This window comes from Solanum lycopersicum, chromosome 12 (genome assembly GCF_036512215.1).
Source record: "Solanum lycopersicum chromosome 12, SLM_r2.1".
In the NCBI taxonomy this organism is placed as follows: domain Eukaryota; kingdom Viridiplantae; phylum Streptophyta; class Magnoliopsida; order Solanales; family Solanaceae; genus Solanum; species Solanum lycopersicum.
Genome location: NC_090811.1, coordinates 13,237,411 through 13,257,724, shown reverse-complemented (window position 1 = coordinate 13,257,724; position 20,314 = coordinate 13,237,411). Strand labels below are relative to the sequence as shown.

Here is a 20,314-nt window from a genome sequence, read left to right as displayed (position 1 = left end):
TACGAGTACATGTGTTATTAATAGAAATTTTTGTTACTATAAGATAATAGATTTTAATTCGATAATGCCAAAGCATATGGACATTAGCTAATATATTAGTGATTTGGTTTCTTTTGTGTGGTTGTATTTATTTTATTGAACATATATATTTGTGATAATTGAGGTGATTATATGTCATAGCGATATTTGATTCGTGGAGATGCTTCGTCATCCCCCTTTAATTTATTTAAATCATTTTGTGCATATGCATTGAAATAATATGTCTAAAATACCCAGTACTCTCTCAATTGTATATACATGATAATTCTTGAAAATACATCGAGAGTTCATGACTCAGGGGAAATTCGTGAGGTCCATATGTCGACATGGACGACCTTCATGTGTCTGTGCGGACGGTCTCAATGCACTATCATAATATCAAATAATACCCAGTATGGACGATCTACATGTGACACACGATCTCCACATGCCCAAATATAATGATAACTTGATCTCAACACCGACGATCTCCACGTGTTAACATTATTCATATTCATTCTCATGTCAATGCATGTGCAGAATATGATATTAATAAAGGGGGACGATGAAACATCTCAATAATTCAAATGTCGTTATGAAATATAATCACCTCAATTATCACAAATATGTAGGTTCAATAAAAAAGCACAACCACACACAAAAATCAAGTCACTAAATACATGAGCTAATTGTCATATGCTTTTTGATTCTAGAATAATAACCTATCACATTATATTCATAAACTTTCCCTTTAATAATACTGGTTATCGCACCAATGCCCGTCACACCATTGGTACGAGACCCTCATCTTTCGCTCTTATTCGTTATCTCTTTCATTTTAAATCTTAATTCGAAAAAGTTCCTCAACAAAGTCTGAAAAGTTTTAACATACCTCGATGCTGAACACATATAACGAATCTTCAAGATCTTGTCTTTCCCTTTATTAAGCTTCAAGTGTTCTTAATCTATCAAATATGTATTATTCGTAAGTAAAGGAGTACAAAAATATGCATGTTGTGATACTTTTACTCTGGATAAATATTCATAACTCATAAAGGAAGATGATACTATCGAGATGATTTCTAGAAACTAAATGTTTTTATAAAAACTTTTCTCATGTCCTAAAGCAACAAACTCACCAAACGATGAGTAAATGTCATGACTACACCAATTTATTGACATTAAACTACACTCCTTCCAATCATTAGCCTATACTTTTCTTATCATTAGCCCTTATTAATTGATTAAATATGTGGAAATTGCTAAACCCAATTAAATTCTCCATAGAAGTCATGTACAATTATCCTCAATTCCCTTGCACAAAATAATTCACATCAATGAATATACATTTGATAATTTACTTCGAAGATGAAATTGGTAAAACAAAAACTCTTACATGAACCCACTTTTCCCTTACGAGGAGTACTCCATCTTCATTGTAATATTCCACAATTCTTTTGTGGTGGTTAAAAAATATAAAACCTCATTCTACTTTATATTAATAAATAGGTCAAGAAAATCAATGTGTAAGAAAATTATGAATTAGCTCATCAACCATTAAACATTTCACCATAATTAAATAAATAACCCAAATTTCCTATTTAAATTTACAGGGAGAGTCAAAATTATTCTAGTACTTCAAACGATCTAATGGGTCGTTACATTATCTACACACTAAAACAAACCTTTGTTTTTGAACGATAAAAGAATGGAAAGTTTCTGAACGCTCAAAATCGCTTAACATCTACTATATATGTGTGGCTCAGTCTACAATGGAATATCTTTTCATTGAACCTTTACTAAAACAATTTATTTTGTCCTACACTTTTAAAATCTTCCAATCCAAGATCGTTACTTGTTCATCCTCAAAAGTGTCACGACCCAAAAAAATGGACTTGATGGTACTTGTCTTATCCCACCAAGACAAGTCAGCCTAAAATTCAATCAACATAAAAATACCCCCAAAATCTGGTTGTCACGTGTACAAGTCTTTAAACTATTACAATTGATTCAAAAGAAACACTAGTCTCAAATGAACTTGTTTCTAAAATAGAACAGGATCATAACTAAGGAGAGAGAAAGTCCGGTGAGACGGCAAACAACTACCTTATAAATCTCCAAGAAGCCCCGAAAAAGAAGAGAATGACGAGTACCACAAATATCCAGACTCGTAATCTACAACAAAAAATTGTAGAAGCAAGGAGTGAGTACCAAACCACATAATACTCAGCAAGTAAATCCCTAAACACAAGATAAAGGGATAAAATACAGGTACACTACTACCCCAACCGAACCTCCACAACTACAACCAACATGAAAATCAGTCCAACCTAACAACTCAAATTTTACATCTCACATAGTTCAACAACAACACTTAGACAAATTACATATATTCAACAACAAAAATTTGACAAATTACATGTCCTCAACAACAACACTTTCACAAATTACATGTTATCAACAACAATGCTTTAGCAAACTACATATCTGATACGCTCCAACTTACTTCACAAATAAGAAGTAAAGCGGTCGTGTCAAGTAAATAACCCAACTAGTGAGGTTGGGATCGTTCCCATGAGGAAAATAGTTTAGACTTAACTTCAATCTATTATTACTATTGTTCAGTCAATTACTTCTTTGGAAAGCAAAAAGATAAAAGGGGGGTTTTCTATTTTTAAATAAATGAAAATAAATAGCGAAATTGAAGGAGACAACTAACAACTTCAAATGTTGGAGTTTAATCAATTAATAAAAGTAACTAGGGTTAACGTGTTCCTTACAGGTTCATAACTTGATAATTCTAACTATAAAAATTCTTTCCTAGTATCTTGCATGCAAAGTGATAAGTTATGTATTTCTAAATCCTTGGTCCGGCATATAGAAAATTTCACTCCGCACCTTGGTCCGGCTACGTTTGTTGCTATACTAACCCTTGTCTTTACCTCATATTAAGCATCGTATTCGACATTTGACTAATTTATTACATCATACCAATAAATACTAGCCTATTAGATAGTATACACTAAATCTATGTTGATAATTCTTTTCATATTATCTACCTCCTTGGTCCGTCAAGTAGCATTAAGGCGAGTTCTAACGTTGGCCATCCGTTAAAAAGACTTCTAAGCGAAAGAATCATCAATACATGTAAGACACTATTCTAGAATTGTTATTTTAGTTAGGTTTTACCTCATTATTCGCCTATGGTTCCCACAATCCTAGTTATGGAATTTAGTTACCCATAGTCATAATCACAATATTAAAATATATGATATAAGAATTCATGCACTTACTTCAATGAGAAAGAGTAAAACCCAAAAGTTCACTTGATTAATTAGCAAAAGTCACCAACTATCAATTACAAAAGTCTCAAAATATTCAAGAATATCAAAATAATCAAGAATCTCACAAAGAGTCTAAAAAAAATCAAGAGTCTATTCTCAAAAACGAGGTTTTTAGAACTATTTATAAAAAATAAAACCTAATTAAATAAGGACTCAATTTGCTGGAAATTTGTAAAAACGCGGTTGGATCGACGGACCTCGCGACAGACCGTCGTGGTCACGACGGACCGTCATGGACTCCGTCGTCCCATTCTTGTGCAATTTCTTCTGCTTCTCTCTTTATTACCCTCGACGGTAGGTATGACGGATCATCACAGGAACAACTCTCCCTCGAGGGTCTCCATTCCAAAACACTTGAACTCTTGGAATTTGGGTACTGCGACTACTTCTCTGATCTTCATGACGAACCAGCAGGACGGACCGTCATGGCTACGACGGTGCATCACGTCACGAGCTTGACAGACCGTCACAAGCTCCGTAGGTGGTACTTTTATGTATTTCTTGCTCAAAAACCTCCGCATTCATCTTTTAGACAGATTTCCTGCAAATAAAGAGAAACATACATAAAAATTAGCCCAAAAAGACTTTTGGACACACAAAACTTAAAGAAAAAGTATTAATAATACCGTGAAACCACGACATATCAACACCCTCAACTTAAATTCGTTGTTTGTCGTCAAGGGACACACTATGACTCAATACAAAATCTTTGTACAATAGTATCCATGTTTTTCCTCAATCATTAGGCTATCAATTCCGATCAATCTCTTCATATTTATGTATGCTATCACTATTAGGCTTGAATTATGTGGAATCAGACCATGTCACAGACTCACCATGCACTAACACCTATCCTCTTCAATTTCTCACCGAGGTGCTAATATTTTTGGTACTGCAACTAGTGTCCTCACTTCAACACAAAATTCTCATTTTTCACACAATGATTTAAGTTTGAGTATAAGGATTACTTTTCAACACTCACTCTCAGAACAAATTCACACTCATTCATAGATATTGCCATAATCTTGCCCTTATTTTCACTTCTTTAAGTTCGCTATACAACTCTTAGGATCATGATAGGACTTTCTTAGCTTGTAACATAGACTCAGGGTAAGGTAGGGTATATTTAGGTATTTTTTAGCGACTTTTTTACCTCCTTGACATATCGGCTAAACATACCATTTGTTTCTCATATCCCTTCACCTTGCTATTTTCCCTTTTTTCTTCATTTGTGTAAGTGACTCTCTTCTTTTCTTGCTTGTATTTCTTATATTTTTTTTTCTTTACTTTTCTTTCAACTAATTCTTGAATCACTTTACTTTTGTTCTTTCTCTCTCTTTGTTATTTCAACCCCACTTTCCAGAACATTCCTTATAATAGACACCCTCAACTCATGGTTTTGCCATGAGTCAAAGTACACAATACCCAAAGTCTGGTCAGAGCCATAAAAAGGGGCGTTTATTGCATTAGCCACCCTCAACTTATGCTTTTCGCATAAGCTGAGGTGCAGATGTCCAATGGGGGACCAGGGCCAACACATTATTCTCAGAAAAGATCAGTTAGGCTAAAAAATAAGTTCTAGTTTAAGCTCAAATCATTTGGATCAAAGAAGTATAAATTCCATTTGGTTTTATTTTATTTAGGATAAAAATGGCTATATTGAATAAGGTCCTATGATCATTTCCTAATTGTCTATTACATCTTACTTTTAGCAGGACTAACCAAGCAAGTTCTAGCTCAGTACAAATAGTGGACTATCCAAATCTTCCTCACACTCACTTGCCATCTCATTACTCTACCAGATTATTAGACACCTAGTTCAATTTTAGACTTAGGGTCATGCAGTGGTGTACGTCTATGTCATGCTTAGAGCCACAAATTTATCAATCACTATGCCTAGTCATGCATCATTTTCCATTCTATCAGGATATCATTTTAGCCATCATGCTTCAAAATTAAACTATGTACACAAGACATAGACATGCCTGTTCAACAGAAAATGTAATCAGTCTCTTGGGGAAAAAGAACACAGGTAACAAAACCCCAAATGGGGATAGTGAATTGGCTACTCAGACTTCACCCTAGCACTCACTTTCCATATACCCCACCCCCAACAAAAAAAAGACATGCAATTGTCCCCAATGCATAAAAAAATTGAAATACAAGAGTGGTAGGTGAAGAAAAATTGGGGCGCAAAGAGCCGACGATCAGCAAGCTGGTGGGTCCGGTTCCCTGGAAACCACTACCTCTGTAATCTGGACACCCTCAATAGTTTCCTCTGCATCAACAACACTATTAGAAGTGCCTCCCACTATCTCCAAATTTCTGGAGCTAGACGCCCCAGCAACTAACTGTAGTGCTCTCATCTGACGCACCACCTCATCAGCAAGCGAGGCTCTCCTCGAAGCCTCCATCTCATGGCGCTCCTTCTTTCATGATCGTGCTTCATCCTCTTCTCGACCCCTACGCCTCTTGGCATGCTCTCGAGGGGGAGGTGGTTGAATCTCTAAAGTGGTGAATAGGGCTGCCATCACTGTGTCTTCAGCAGGCTCTGCAAAAGGGGCCTCAGAATCAGGCAGCCTAGCGTCTAAGATCATGTCGATGTCTGTGCGAAGACAGTTGACCGCAGCCTGAAGGATCGACACATCGACCTGAGGGGCTGGTCGGGCTAACACCCGCAACTCAAAAGCGTCCAAGCACTGATGAACCTCAACAATGTTCCGCTCTGTGTGCTGGACCATTCTCCGCTCCAAGCTCTCTTCTGCCTCAGCAATAGACCTCTGCATCCAAGGCTTGATGTGATGCAGAAGTATATCTATCTGTACCTCTAATTTCTGGACCCTAGAAAGCGGGACCATAGCGGGGAAAGGGGATGAGCGAGAGGTGCTCGGGGTAGTGCTACTACTTGGGATAGACTCGACCGGGGTAGTGTAAGTGGAAGCCGCCTGTGTAGCCGTGCGGGCCTGTGCTACCGTATCAGCCAGATTGTCACCAAGTGGAGGCAACTCTGGACGGGTCCCTCTGCGTGGATCCAACTAATTGGCCTCATCCCTGATGAGGCTGATATCGACAGTGCCCAGTGGGATCTTGAGATGATCAACGTGCCATATAGGCACACCTGCGGACCTGCATAGAGAAAATATCATGCACGGGAAAAGGGTTGGTAGTTGTGACCTTAAAAGCCTTCTTGTGCATGACTGCCTGTAGAAGCCAAGCAAAATCCACCTCAAACCCGTCTATCATCGCCTCCATCAGTACTGCTCGATCCCATGTGACTATATTATCAGTAGCTATGGGGGGAAAGGCAGTGGCGAACAATCAACCACAAAAACTTTGTCGTGAAGGTCAGGTTGGCCTTCTTGATTTCTCCCTTTGGCTCGGTCACCTAGTCAGCCCCCTCTCCATCAACGGACAAATGCAGGGCCATCCACCTCTTGGTGGTCTCTCTCAGCGATGGCTCACACAGGAATTGGCCATCTTTGACAATCTGCCATCGGTAGTCAAACTCGGTAGTGTGAGGGGTATAGTTGGCATCTACATTCTTGAAGTATAGATACCGGCGGATGGAAGGTAGGGAGATATCAACCTGAATGCCACGTACTCGAACTTGCTCCAGTGGGGCCTATTTGGCGGGGCATCCCGCCTATCAATTTGTGATCTGAGAGTCGATATGTAGGAGGCGTAGAACTCTCGGACCAACTCTTTACTATAACGTCCCAATGGACGCTTTGTCCACTCCAGTCGATGTCTGTTGAAGAGATTGTGGATCTCTGGCATCATCGAGAGATTTCCCGTAAGGACCCGCCACTCCAATGTATGTTTCCGAGTCATGACTCCTTTATCATTCAAGAGATTTTCATCGGAATAGACTTGATATTGCCCGTCGACACACCATCGGTTGGACTGGTCGGTAACCGGGGTGAGAGCATGAGTTCGTGAAACGGGTGTGGATTCTGAACTGTCAGCCTCATCAGACAAAGCAGACTCTACAGCGGTGGCGTGTGCGGGAACCTCAGCACATCCGGAGACTTCCTCCAACCACGAAACTCCAAAGGAGCCAGATGCTCCTTCTTCATTAGTAGCTTATCGAGAAGGTGTGCCGGTCAGTGTGCGCTCCTCATTAGACTAGGAGGTAGTGACTACGCCGGACGCCACCTTTCTGGATGTGGCTCTGGCAGCACATGCAACTCGCGATGGGGTGGAAGTGCCTGGGGCACGTATTCAGGGTCACGCTCATCATCACAGCCAATGAACAGGAGGGTAGACAGGGCGACAGACTTCGATCACACGCGTGCGTAGACTCGATCTTGGTTTGGTGCCATAATAGATAGTACTTGTAAAGAATCAATATTTGTACTAAAATGAGCAGACAAGACTAGCGAAACCACACAAAATAAATAAACGAGTTAAGATGTAATGACATTTCTATAGTAATAGTGAAACAAAACGGACCAGGTGACGGCTCGTCGTGAGTACGACGGACCTTCATGGGGTCCGTCGTTTCTTACTTAGACTATGTTTATATGGATAACCTTGAAGGAGAGTCTTTCACACGTATGACGGTATATGCAGGATGGACCGTCACAAGTATGACGGTCCGTCGTAGGTGTTCTTCAAAGGACACTTGAAAAAGTCTCGGACTATCACAACGGTCATGCAGGACAGACCGTCGAGGGTATGACGGTCCGTTGTAGTTGTCCGTAAGAGGACACTTGTAAAAAGTATGGAGATCCTTAAGAGAGGGGTCTCTGACCGTCATAACGGTTATGCAGGATGGACCGTTGTGGGTATGAGGGTCCGTCATAGTTGTCCATTGAAGGACACTTAGAAAAATAGATAAACCCTTAGGAACAAGGTCTCTGACAACAGAACGGTTGTGTAGGACGGACCGTCGTGAGAATGACAGTCCGTCGCATGTGTCCATTGGAGAACACTTAGAAAAAGTGAAAGACCCTTAGGAATAGGGTCTCTGACAACCAGAATGGTTGTGCAGGACGGACCATCGTGGGAATGACGGTCCGTCGCATGTGTGCGTTGGAGGACATTTAGAAAAAGTGAGAGGCCCTTAAGAATACGGTCTCTGACAACCAGAACGGTTGTGCAGGATGGACTGTCGTGGGAACGACGGTCTGTCGCATGTGGCCGTTGGTGGACACTTGGAGAAAATTGGACAGTGGGATGTTAGGGCTGTTGGAACGGACCCAATAACGGTCCGTCGTGGGAACGATGGTCCATCATCGGGGTCTCATTCTGTAAGTCAGTGACAGAACTGGGGATGCCCCATTCATCCCCTATGACCCAAATAGAATTGGTAGTGTTTTAACCTACATTTGTCTAAACCAAGTGCCTAGTAAACTAGCAATGCTAAAGCACCTATTTCCAGAAGTTTAACATGACAATTTCGAGGATTTTAAACCTAAATCAGACAGAATTTTATTAAAGAATGAACCTATCAAGAAGAACTAGGCTAATACTAATTGATAAACAAAAAATGCAATATAAATGAGTAGAAATTAGAGACACATACCTGAGAATTTGATAAAAACAAGAGAGAAAGGTACTTGGTGATCAAGTAGAGACCCACAACGGCAGCTCCGACTAGTAGATAATGAATTTTAGGAATTAGGAGAAGTCGGGGAAAATGATCGGTTGTACGAGAGAGGGGTTATGATCTTTGGGAGTTTAAAATGGAGGCAAATGGGAGAAAGAGTGAAGGAATGGGGTGAAATGAAGGGGCGGGGGTTTTAAATGTTGAATTTAAAAAAAAACTCGATCAGGTCGGGTCGGGTACGCTTCATTAATAACGCGATGAGTCCCCGAAAATGGTCCGTCTTAGTTGTGACGGTCCATCGTTGGTTTCGTCGCGTGTGGCCTAGTTTGAAAATAACAGAAAGATGTACCTGACACGACGGATTCATGTGACGGTCCGTCACATGTGTGACGGTCCGTCGATGTATCCATCAATGACTGTTGCAGAGTTATTTTCTGTAGAATTTCCCGTGATGTGCCTACAAATTTAAATCCCATTACTAGAAAATGCTACCATTACTAGAAAGAAAAACTATAAGTATTGGGTTGCCTCCCAACAAGCGCCTGATTTAACGTTGCGGCACGACTGAGGACACTTGATTACTCAGACTTCACGAAGATTGTATGCCTCAATCACTTCATTCGCTGATTCAGCATGCCCGAAAAATATTTTTATGCGTTGTTCATTCACCTTGAACCGCACACCCTCCTTCGTTTCCAACTCAACTGTTCCATGAGGGATTAGTTGGGTAACCAAGTAAGGACTAGTCCATTTGGACATGAGCTTGCCCGGAAACAAGCGCAACCTAGAATTGAATAAAAGCACCAAATCCCCGACAATAAACTGTTGTTTTTTAATTTTTTGGTCATGGTACTTCTTCATATTTTCTTTGTAGAGGGCTGAGCTTTCATAAGCTTTCAGGCGAAATTCATCTAGTTCATTCAACCCATTTAACCATTGTTCTGTAGCTTCGCTCCAATCCATTTTCAACTTCTTCATAGCCCACATGGATTTATGCTCTAACTCGACCGGAAGATGACAAGCGTTCCCATATACAAGTTGGTATAGAGACATACCTATGGGTGTTTTATACGTTGTTCGGTAGGCCCAAAGAGCATCATCAACCCTCCTTGACCAATCCGTTCTACTAGCGTTCACTTTTTTTGACAATATATGTTTGATCTCCCAATTCGACACTTCAACTTGCCCACTAGTTTGAGGGTGGTAAGGAGTGGACACATTATGGCGAACCCCATATTTCTCGAGTAACTCCTTGAACAATCTGTTGCAGAAGTGGGAGCCCCTATCACTAATAATTGCCATTGGGGTGCCAAAACGAGAGAATATATTCCTTTTTAAGAATGTAGTGACACTCTTCCCTTCATTGTTTGCAAGGGATATGGCTTCGACCCATTTAGATACATAATCAACCGCTACTAGAATGTACTTCATTCCATGAGAACTCACAAAAGGGCCCATAAAGTCAATACCCCAAACATCAAATAACTCAATCACAAGAATGGGGTTTAGAGGGAGCTCTTGCTTTCTTGAAATGCCACCATCTCGTTGATCACATGCTTTAGCAAACTCATGAGCATCTTGGTTAAGAGTTGGCCAATAGTAACCACATTGTAATATCTTTTGAGCGGATCGGATACCGTTGTGATGTCCACCAACGGGTGAGAAATGACATGCTTCTAACACACTCAACATCTGACATTCTGGCACACAACGCTGAATAAGCCCGTCGACACAACTCATATATAAGTACGGTTCATCCCAAAAGAACTTCTTCACATCGTACATGAACTTTTTTCTTTGATGAATGGACAAGTCTGATGGAACATTATCACTAGCCAGATTGTTCGCAAAATTTGTGAACCATGGAATCAAGTCTTGTGAAGCAGCCAATACATGCTCATCGGGGAAAGTATCATCAATGTCAGTCTTATCCCTTAACTCTCTCATAGCTTCATCCTCTAGACGGGACAAATGATCAGCAACTTGATTTTCAGTTCCTTTTCTATCCATCACTTCAAAGTCAACTTGTTGTAGCAGTAATATGCAATGAATCAACCTAGGTTTTGCATCCTTCTTTGCCATCAAATATCTCAATGTTGAGTGGTCAGTATGCACTATAACTCTAGTACCTAGCAAATAGGAGCAAAATTTCAAAAGCAAAGACTACTGTAAGGAGTTCTTGCTCAGTCACTGTGTAGTTCTTTTGAGCTTCATTTAGGGCTTTACTAGCATAGTAAATGGGGTGAAGGATTTTGTTCTTTCTTTGTCCCAATACTACACAAAGAGCAACCCCACTAGCATCGCACATCACCTCAAATGGACTTTTGCAATCCAGATAAATAATGATAGGTGCAGACACTAATTTTTTTAGCTCGCCGAATGCTTTAAGACAGGATTCATCAAAACAAAATTTACAATCTTTATCTAGCAGTTTGCACAATGGATGTGCAATATTTGAAAAGTCTTTAATGAATCTCCGATAAAAACCTGCATGCCCAAGAAAGCTTCGCACACCTTTCATAGAAATCGGTGGGGGAAGTCTCTCAAATACCTTAACTTTAGCTCGATCAACCTCTATGCCCTTTTCTGAAATGAGATGACCCAAAACAATACCTTCTTTCACCATGAAATGACATTTTTCCCAATTTAGTACTAAATCGAAGTCTTCACATCTCTTAAGGACCTCAGATAAATTGTTAAAACACAGCTTGAATGAATCACCAACCACATAAAAATCACCCATAAAAACTTCTATAGTATCTTCCACCATTTCGGAAAATATCGACATCATACATCTGTGAAATGTGGCAGGTGCATTGCACAACCCAAACGACATTCTTTTGAACGCAAAGGTCCCATATGGAAAGTAAAAGTGGTTTTCTCTTGATCTTCTGGTGCAATTCTATCCAACATCTGATCCATGAAGGGCATAGGAAAATGGTCTTTTTCAGTCCATGCATTTAATTTGCAGTAATCCATACACACCGTCCATCCAGTAACCGATCTCATTGGAACAAGTTCATTTTTTTCATTAGGGACCAGAGTCATTCCCCTTTTCTTAGGTAAACACTAAATAGGGCATACCCAACTACTATCGGCGATCGGATAGATTACTCCGGCATCCAACCACTTAATGATTTCCTTCTTCACGACCTCTTGCATAGGAGGATTTAAGCATCTCTGGTGCTCAATACTTGGCTTATGATTAGGCATGAGTTGGATTTTATGAGACTAAATACCAGGAGGGATCCTAATAATGTCCGCAATAGTCCACCCAATAGCTCTTTTGAACCTTTTTTATCACTTTCACCAAACTCTCAACTTGTTGTTCATTCAGGTCTGATGCAATGATTATCGGCAAAGTGTCACCATTTCCTAAGAATTCATACCTGAGATGAGCCGTGAGAGCTTTTAGTTCTAACTTTGGGGCCTCCTCTATAGATGGTTTCGCGTGTGGGGACTCACGATTCTTCATATCTAGCTCATATTTCTTCGGTTTAAACCGAACATCACCTCGATCAAGTGCCGACTAATGACTCATACTCTTCAATGCAATCTCTATCAAAATTCATTATCACTGTCGCTTATGCTTCTACACCTAGACGTTCTTCTATTTGTGTCTTAGATGTCTCACCAATGTTTTAAGATATAGTAGATACCAATTGGAGCTCACCACTCTTCCTCATGGAACTACAAATGTTAAAGGTCACTTCCTCATTGTTTAACCAAAATTTCATCTGCCCCTTTTCCATATCTACTAAGGCTCTTCCCATATCAAGGAATGACCTCCCAAGAATAATGGGCACTTCAAAATCTACTTCACAATCAAGAATAATAAAATCTGTCGAAAATATGAACGACTCCACTTTTACTAGCACATCATGGAGTATCCCCATAGGCCTTTTTACTGTTCAAACAGCCATCAGTAGCCGCATTGATGTAGGCTTTGGATCACGCAAACCCAACTTCTTGTAAATCGAGAGGGGCATGAGATTTCTGCTTTCCCCCAGATCACATAATGCTTTCGCAAAATGTAATATCCCAATTGTACAAGGAATAGTGAACGCACCTGGATCTTTTTTATTTTGTACCAGAGATCTTGTAGCAATAGCACTACAATGTTGCATTCTATCGTCATCCTCAAAATTGGCTGATCTTTTCTTTGTAACCAGATCTTTCATAAACTTGGCATAACCAGGCATTTGTTCTAAAGATTCTACCAAAGGGACATTGATAGAAAGTTGCTTCAACATTGTTATAAAATTCCAATATTTACCATCCCCAGTCTTTTTCAATAATCTTTGAGGAAATGGGGGTGGTGTCCTAGGCATGGGAGTTACCTTTTTAGGCACTTCAACATCTTTTACAGTGTTATCCTCTACATCACCGTTAACATCTACCACTTTATCAGTATCTTTTGTCACTTTTTTCTCATTAGGCGGCATAGGTGGGTCAATGGTTTGCTTGCCACCGCGAGCAATGATTGCCATACAATGTCCATCATTTTTCGAATTTTGGACAGTGTTGCAAGGAAGAGTGACCGGTTGCCGTGTGTTCACAGTCGCAGATAATTGAGCCAATTGTAACTCAAGTTGCTTAATCGATATTGCATTTGTATCAACTTTTTGCCCAATACCCGCTAAATCATTCCTTAACTCTTTATTGTGCTCATCATTAGTATCGAACCTTCTCATCATTTTATGCAATATATCCTCAACTCGCGTCATACTACCTCCACCATCCCTAGGAGTAACTTCACAATTTTGAGGAGGAACATAGGGCCCATTCCTATAATTTCTATTACCATAGTTACCTTGAAGTTGTTGTCGCGGTTGTACTTTCCATCTAGGACATAATGACCCTCACGGTTATAGTTACCTTAGTTCTGACCTTGGTTCCCTTGACCTTGGCGCCAATTCTCCTTATTAGAGCCTTGGACACTTGGTCAGAAACCCCCCGTCTACTCATTTACCGCATAGGAATCCTTCTCATAATAGAACTCATCATTTTGTGGTGGTGGTTTTGACAAGTAGTTGACTGCATTTATCTGTTTTGCACCCCTAGTGACATGTTTTAGTATCAACCCAAGCTCAGTTCTCATCTAAGCCATTTCTTCACGAATCTCATCTGTGGTTGGATTGTGAGTGGACTGCATTACGAAGGTATTTCTCCCGGTATCTGACTTCCTAGTACACCAAGCTTTATTATTCTGGGATATTTTCTCTAATTTTTTAGCAATCTCAGCATAAGGACACTCCCCATAAGATTCACCCGCTATAGTGTCCTGCACCACTTTATTATTATCATCCTGTCTCCGATAGGAATATTCCTTTAGTGACTAATAATCTATACGGTGATTTGGGACACTTCTCAAAAACCAGGTGAATCTATCCCAAGAACTACTAACTGACTCTCCTGGTAGTGCCACAAAGTTGTTCACTCTGTCTTTGTGGTTTAGTTTCTTGGAAACCAGGTAGTAGCGTGCTAAGAAAACGTTCCTGAGTTGATTCAAAGTTAAAATTGAGTTGTAAGGGAGCTTAGTGAACCAAATAACAACCTCTCTCGTCCGTGAGAGAGGAAACACGCTTAGACCTATTACATCCAAGCCCAAGTCAGGCCTCCCTACAAAACTTTTACACACTACCCTTACCTTAGCTATATGGGCATGTGAATCCTCAGAAGGTAGCCCTGAAAACAAACCTCTGGCAGTGAGCATTTGCATAAGGCTACTAGTTACCATAAAAGTGTGGCCTGGTGGTAGAGGTGGCAGGACAAGTGGCCCATCGGAGTCTGCTGTATTGTCATAGCCTCTGTAGTATTCTTGTGGCCGTGGAGCGGGATTTTGTCCCCTCTGTTGGGGTTCACCCGGAGCATTGGGTAACAACTGACCATGAGCATCAACCAGAGCTAGGATGTTCTGGTTTGGATCATCACCATTAATTCCCAAGTTTCGATTCATGTTGCGTAGTGTACTCTTTTATTCGTGATCGTAGGGAAACAAGAGTTCTCTTTCTCTTTGTGTATTTGGCATACAAGAAAGATGATTCTACAAGAATCAAAAACAATAAAACAAAATAAAATCAAGAAAATATAAACTAAACTAAAGTTATAAGTTTAAGTTAATCTAAAAGCTACTTTCCCCGGCAGTGGCGCCAAAATTTGATACGCTCAAACTTACCTCTCAAATAAGAAGTAAAGCGGCCGTGTCAAGTAAATAACTCAACTAGTGATGTTGGGATCGTTCCAATGAGGAAAATAGTTTAGACTTAATTTCAATCTATTATTACTATTGTTCAGTCAATTACTTCCTTGGAAATCAAAAATGATAAAAGGGTGGTTTTTCTATTTCTAAATAAATTAAAATAACTAGCGAAATTGAAGGAGACAACTAAAAACTTCAAATGTTGGAGTTTAATCAATTAATAAAAGTAGCTAGGTTTACGTGTTCCCAAAATGTTCATAACTTGATAATTCTACCTATAACAATTCTTTCCTAGTATCTTGCATGCAAAGTGATAAGTTATATATTTCTAAATCCTTGGTCCGGCATCTAGAAAATTTCACTCCGCACCTTGGTCCACCTACGTGTGATTCTATACTAACCCTTATCTTTACCTCATATTAAGCATCCTATTCGATATGTGAATGAGTTATTACCTCGTACCAATCAATACTACACTATTAAATAGTATATACTAAATATATGTTGATAATTCTTTTCCTAGTATCTACCTCCTAGGTATGACAAGTAGCACTAAGGCGAGTTCTAACGTTGTCCATCCGTTAAAAAGACTTCTAAGCGAAAGAATCATCAATACACGCAAGACACTATTCTAGAATTATTATTTTAGTTAGGTTTTACCTCATTATTCACCTATGGTTTTCACAACCCTAGTTATGGAGTTTAGATACCCATAGTCATAATTACAATATTTAAATATATGATATAAGAATTCATGTACTTACTTCAATGAGAAAGAGTAAAATCCGAAAGTTCACTTGATTAATCAGCAAAAGTCACCAACAATCAATTACAAAAGTCTCAAAATATTCAAGAATCTCAAAATAATCAAGAATCTCACAAAGAGTCTAAAAAAATAATCAAGAGTCTAACCTCAAAAACGAGGTTTTTCGAACTATTTATAAAAAATAAAACCGAATTAAATAAGGACTCTATTTGCTGGAAATCTGTCAAAATGCAGCTGGATCGACGGACCTCGCGACGGATCGTAGTGGTCACGACGGACCGTCATGGACTCCGACATCCCATACTTGTGCAATTTCTTCTGTTGCTCTCTTCATTACCCTCGACGGCAGGTATGATGGATCTTCATAGTCACAACGTTCCGTCGAGGGTCTCCGTTCCAAAACACTTAAACTCTTGGAATTTTGGTACTGGACTACTTCTCTAATCTTCATGACGAACTAGCACGACGGACCGTCATGGATACGACAGTCCGTCACGCTTTCCATAACCCCACACTTGGTCATACTTCTCCATCTTCCTTCAGCAGCTGCACTACGATGCCACCTACGGACCATCACGACCATAACTGACCGTCACAAGCTCCGTTGGTGGTACTTTTCTGTATTTTTTTCTCAAAAACCTCCGCATTCGTCTTTTAGACAGATTTCCTACAAATAAAGAGAAACTTACATAAAAATTAGCACAAAAAGGCTTTTGGACACACTAAACTTAAGGAAAAAGTATTAGTAATACCGTGAAACCATGATATATCAATATCCTCAACAACAATACATTAAAAAATTATATATCCACAGCAACAAGTTCAGTATTCATCAATCACCAATTCTACAGAAAGGCATCCACAAAATCAGCAAAAAAGCACAATATCAAGTTCACTAATGATAAGAATGTGCAATGCAATTGAATTCAATGTCAAGTATAATGATGCATGTATGACCTAGTGATACACACCCCATGTCTCTCAGTCTGGGACCTATGGGGGAAATATCTGTCCATGCATCTGTCGCGGTGTACAACACGACCCTTTAATAAGAGTAACCATCACGGGGAGCGATACGTCCCTTGATATATAGTATGCATCGCGGAGTGCGATACGTCCCTCAAAAGATAGTATCCATCGCAGTGCGCGATACAACCCTCTAAATGGTACATCCTCTTTAGTTTCTTATTCTTTATCAATGCACATAACACATGTCACAACAATGTCTCAGAATAATGCAAATGACATGTTAACACAACCAACAACATGATGACCATTCTCATAGTAAGAAAAAATTCACATCAATACAACAATAACTCAACAAGCCTTTCAAACCATTCTCCATTATAAACACATCACACAAACAATTATTCACACTGCCTTTTATTGCCTTTTTTTTCATAAGTAGAGAAAATCAATGTAGACAAGTCAATCAATCACCAAATCCCATTACTCCCAAAAATATACCACAATACACACATTCCATACACTTAAAAAAAGGGTTTAGAAATCCACTTGCCTCAATCAGTCAAGAATTCACTCCGAAAGATGAGCCATCTGTTTTGTTGAACTTCGAAATCAAAGCAATTTATTCATATTAATAATCATTACAAGATTTTGATGTAACAAAACCCATATTACCATAGATCTATATTAGACCCAAAACTTCGCTAGGCTTTATAATCACGTTGGTAAGTCTTAATGCCAATTAACATTTTTCTATCATACTTTTCAAAATATCAAATCTATGGTTAGGTTCAAATATCTCCAATATCATAAGTATAATAATATTCTTATTTAATTACCTATCTTAATATATTAGATATTGAATCATAATATGATAACTATAAAAAGATTCATAAAATTTAAGCTAAGTACCACCATCAGTAACCTCGCCCATAAAAAAACAAAGAAAAAGAAAAAAAAATATAAAACAAGGAAAACTATACAGAATTCATCCTGAATTATTTTTAGATAGCATTGTCCTGCAAATACCTAACTCATTATTACTTTCTTACTAATCTTTCTCAATGTAGCCGCAAAAAAAATAAATTGAAAAGCAAAATCGAAATTGTGTTATATGGTTCAAATCGTTCTTTACAACTAATTTAGCTACAAGTTTTATCTCTTCTATTTTACCTCAAAATGAAATCACATATCACAATAATGATTCCATAATAAAGACGCCACCAACAACATTATTAGTAAGTAATCAGTTTTACTTATAGAACTAGCAATGGCATCACCAATCAACAACCAAACTAGCAACATATTAATACAATAATATAACTTATCATCCTACAATTAATATACTACTCTTTTCCTATAACAACTATACTTTTTCTAAATAAATTGGAGATTTTACCTGAAGCACGAGTCACTTTTCTTGTGGCGTCAAACTGTGGCCTCCGCTTCTTTATATTATGGACTAAACGTAAACCCTATTAACTTATTTTATTGAAAATGGGTCAAGTGATATAGGGTCTTAGATAAAATTTAGACTTGACCCATTATTATCAACTAACTTAATTAATTATTTTGATAAATATCCGTGAAGTAAATAACCATATTAATAAATAACTCAAAAATTTTCAAACCAACTTCTCAAATTGATCAAAAGTGACTTGGGATAACTAATGAGATGAGTAAAATGGTATTTTTATAAATAAAATTAAAAAAATTTAAAACTTATTTTTCGGGTCATTACATTATCTGCCAATAAAAACTATGTTCATCCTCGAACATAAGGATGAAGAAGGAACAATCAACGTTACAAAAAACTTGACTTATGATCTACTAGTCGATGTTCATCTCCTTAAGACTATTCCATTAAGATCAACTACTAAGAGCTGAACGTTCAAATCAAACTTTGAAAGACTTAATAATTAAGAGCGATTATTAAGTAATAGCTAACTCATCAACTTAATCTAAAGTCAAACTCATGGACCTTAACACAACCACCATGAAGAATCTTTTCTCACATATCCAAGATTACGGTCTGAATCAATACTGACAACAATCAGAAGTGAGCCTGAGTTAACCACCAGACACTCATAATACATAGATCATCACATTTCTTATCAAGATTCCCTTCTCACAACATAATCATTTTCACGATTTTAACCTATAAAAAGAACCGATCCTTAGACATGGGATACTCACCAAGGGAGGATCCAACTTATGTAACCCAACGAAGAAACTGATTAAGTAAACATCCAAGAAATGACACACTCCAAAATGCATAATCTGTAACAACACTTTTAGACAATAATAACTCTTCAGAGTAGATTTTATGTAATTTCTTATAATCAAGGTTGTGCATGTAGACAAATTGAAATACTTTAACTATACCAACAACACCAAATCTATTATAAATGAAATGATCAAATATGCGAAAGGATCCTACCTTGTCAAGAGGACATAAGAGGATCGATACATTCGATAACCACTAGGGATTCACCAATAGATGTATAAACACACGTGGACCTATGCAATGAATCATACTCCAAATCATGTCCGAAACGAAGTAGATGGTCATACAAAAATCTACAAAAACAAAGTCCAATAACACTAGATACTTCTTCTATAGTGCCCACGTCAAGCATTTTCATTCATATGACTCTATCTCTTTAATTTTCTAGTCACCCACAATCACCAATCTAGTCCCTATATAATTACTCACTAGGGACAACACTCTTATTACTAACAGAACATCATAGCCACATCAATCATTTACCTTACTTTCTAACCATCATTAATGTTGAAGTCTTCATAGAAAACACATTATCACCTCCAAATTTGTGAACTATGGCTCTTTCTTTTTCCATTTAAGCATTTCATGACAAATACAGGTCATACCCAAGGCTCATAACACTAATTATAAATCAAAAAGTACTTTATATTTGAGATGCAACAATTCAATCACACTCAATGTCAACTCCACGTAATTTTTATTTTTATATACAAAATTCCAACTAATATTTAAAACCATCATATGCCTCATATCAAAACTTAAGAAATTCTTGGTCACTCCAATAGTTCGCTATACTATAAACCCATAACCTTTACTTACTATAAAAGGCCTATGCAATGTATCATAACGGCTTATATCGTCTCATCAAGTAGGTTTGAATCCCTTAAAAGCCTCATTAACCATGTGGAATTATAGGTCCACTCTTCCTAATACCCATAAGTTACCTATCCTAATTTGAAAGTTCGACATAAAAACCTCCCACGCCTGATTACTTGTCACCCAATCAAAACTCAATCTTTATAAAACTTCGATCACAAACCCCTAGTAATTCAGTACCAAACTAGTTCACATTTCACATTCATATCTAAATTCTCACATTCATATCTAAATTCACAGGCAATAATCAATAAATCTTAAACTATAAGTCAATGGCTTATACTAGAGCTCCTATTCCTTCACT

General features: G+C 38.3%; 1 protein-coding gene across 1 annotated transcript; it reads right to left on the bottom strand.

Moving 5' to 3' along the window:
- Nucleotides 1–12,824: 12,824 nt before the first annotated feature.
- On the bottom strand, nt 12,825–13,640 carry LOC138340220 (uncharacterized). The gene is made up of 2 exons (XM_069291929.1): nt 12,983–13,640; nt 12,825–12,934 (listed from the first exon to the last, which is right to left on the bottom strand). The coding sequence occupies exons 1-2, from the start codon at nt 13,638–13,640 to the stop codon at nt 12,825–12,827; spliced, it is 768 nt and encodes a 255-aa protein (XP_069148030.1).
- Nucleotides 13,641–20,314: the final 6,674 nt, after the last annotated feature.